Below are 2104 nucleotides of genomic sequence, written 5' to 3' on the forward strand. Positions count from 1 at the left end.
TAAAGAACTCATTAAAAATCTTCAAGATAAAAGTACACAAAAAGAAACTCCAAAATAATAATGTCTGTCACCAAATAAAATTCATTCCAAAGCAATAAAAACTCAATAAATTGTTGGCACTTGGCAATGTAGTTGAATATAATTAAAATCCATTGAAAGTCCTTATTAAGTGTAGTAGCATTGACTTGACTGACTCTGGCAAGATCCAAACAAATAGATGGGCTACCTGGCCAACAACATCAACCTCCTCAATTTAATCACCATCCTTTAATCCCATTAAAAAAGATTATACCTTAAAATCCCAAAAGAAAAAAAGAGAAAATTTAACACTTGCAATCCTTCAAAAACAAAATTAGAAACCCAGAAGAAACATCTCAGATGTAATTTTCTAAAAATGAAATGGGGATCAAAGATTGAAAATCTTGTAGTATTTCTATTTCAATATTAATATCAAAATATACAAAAACAAAAGAGAAATAATCCAAAAAATTTCTCTTTTTTTTTTTTTTTTTCTCAAAATTAGACATAATTTTTTTCATGTATATATACATTTTGCAATATCCTCAGCAGCCTCATCAGACCGAACTGTACTCACTGTAAAAATCACGGTGGAGCTCCAGCTCCGACTCGGCGGCGGCCCAGAGCCGTCGATTAAACTCCTCGCTGGCCTCTTCAGGCACAAACGCCGTCCGGCAAAGCGGACACGTCTTCTGGTCGTGGTCCATCCAACGGTCCAAACACGCCCGGTGAAAAATGTGCTTGCAATTCGTCAAGCACCTGATCTCCTCACTGCCCTCGAACTCGTACAGGCAGACGGCGCAGCTCTCCGGCGGGTCTCCGGCGATGTCCTCAAACCTGATCACGGGGAGAAATTCCCGGATCAGGAGGACCGACGCGGGCGTCTGGCACCCCGGCAGCAGCTGAGCCCGGGTCTCAGGCCAAACGCCCGCGTCGGTCTCGAGGAAATCGGAAAGCCCCAGAAAGTGGAAGAGCGAGAAAATGAGGCTGCGGATAAAACCCAAAAGAGAGAGGGTGTGGAGGAAGAGGTTGGGGAAGAAGACCTCTGTGTAACCCACTGGGAAGCCCATTCCTAGAAAGAGAAACTGGGTGTGGTTCTAAAGAGAGAGATGGGTTCGTTTTGTTAAAGGTCGAGGCTTTTTATAGAGAGAGAAGTTGCTAAAAATGAGAGAATGCCTTAAGTGGAAGCTTCTGTTTCGGCTGTGCAGGTTTTCCTTCGGGTTTGATAGTCTCCCTGGCTGTGACGAAGACCCTGGTCTGTGATTGGGTGACGGTCTTGCACCGAAGTTGCGCACGTGTCACGTGTGTTAATAGGAAGGAGCTACGAAATGGGATTAGCGAGTAAGTATGGAGTAATTAAGGTGTAAGTTTTGTCCGGCCATAACTGACCATGTTACGTGTTACGCGACCTTTAGGATACATAATAAAACCATATATTTTTCAATTACATACCTGCCTCTTCATTTTGGATATAAATTTTTTGGCCAAACCTCTTCAGTTTGGGAGCTTATGATTTTTTTTTTTTTCACTCTTGGTCATGTTACACTGTTACTCAGCTCTTGGTCAGCTTGGACCCACGATAGTATTTTGAGAATATTTTGTCTTTAAATAATTATATAATATTGTGAAATAGTAATGACATGTTTATTTATCTGAAATGTGTATGAAAATAAAGTAAAATTATTACAATATATGACTTTCTTTATATTTATTAAGACATACGAATATTGAAATGGGAGCTGACCCTACTTCAAAATCAAGTTTGCCTCTTGTAACCGAAAAAAAGAAGAAGCAAGTTTGCCTCTGAAAAAATGTCTGTGTGTGAAGGAAAATATATGTGTAGTTGTGTACAACATTTAATAGATAAAGTATCTTTCACGTCTCTTTGTGTTGTAGCTCATAAAGAAAGCATTTTTAAGTGCCACTAATCATTTCATGGCAAGCAAGGAAAGAGACACCCATATACTACTAATAAAGGGGAATACATCTTGACATGAAATGATTAATACTAACTACATTCTTACATGGGATTTTTTTTATCCGTGATAACCTTAGAATGTCTTTATGAACATCTCCAATAGATTTC

General features: G+C 39.1%; 1 protein-coding gene across 1 annotated transcript; it reads right to left on the bottom strand.

The window, feature by feature from the left end:
* Window positions 1–411: 411 nt before the first annotated feature.
* LOC133717521 (brassinosteroid-responsive RING protein 1-like) lies at window positions 412–1146 on the bottom strand. Its single transcript, XM_062144239.1, has one exon. The coding sequence runs from the start codon at window positions 1086–1088 to the stop codon at window positions 576–578; it is 513 nt and encodes a 170-aa protein (XP_062000223.1). The 5' UTR covers window positions 1089–1146; the 3' UTR covers window positions 412–575.
* Window positions 1147–2104: the final 958 nt, after the last annotated feature.

The sequence above is a fragment of the Rosa rugosa genome, chromosome 6 (assembly GCF_958449725.1).
Source record: "Rosa rugosa chromosome 6, drRosRugo1.1, whole genome shotgun sequence".
NCBI lineage: Eukaryota > Viridiplantae > Streptophyta > Magnoliopsida > Rosales > Rosaceae > Rosa > Rosa rugosa.

Coding starts and splice junctions, on each gene's coding strand:
- LOC133717521 (XM_062144239.1), bottom strand. CDS start 1,088: ATGGGCTTCCCAGTGGGTTACACAGAGGTCTTCTTCCCCAACCTCTTC.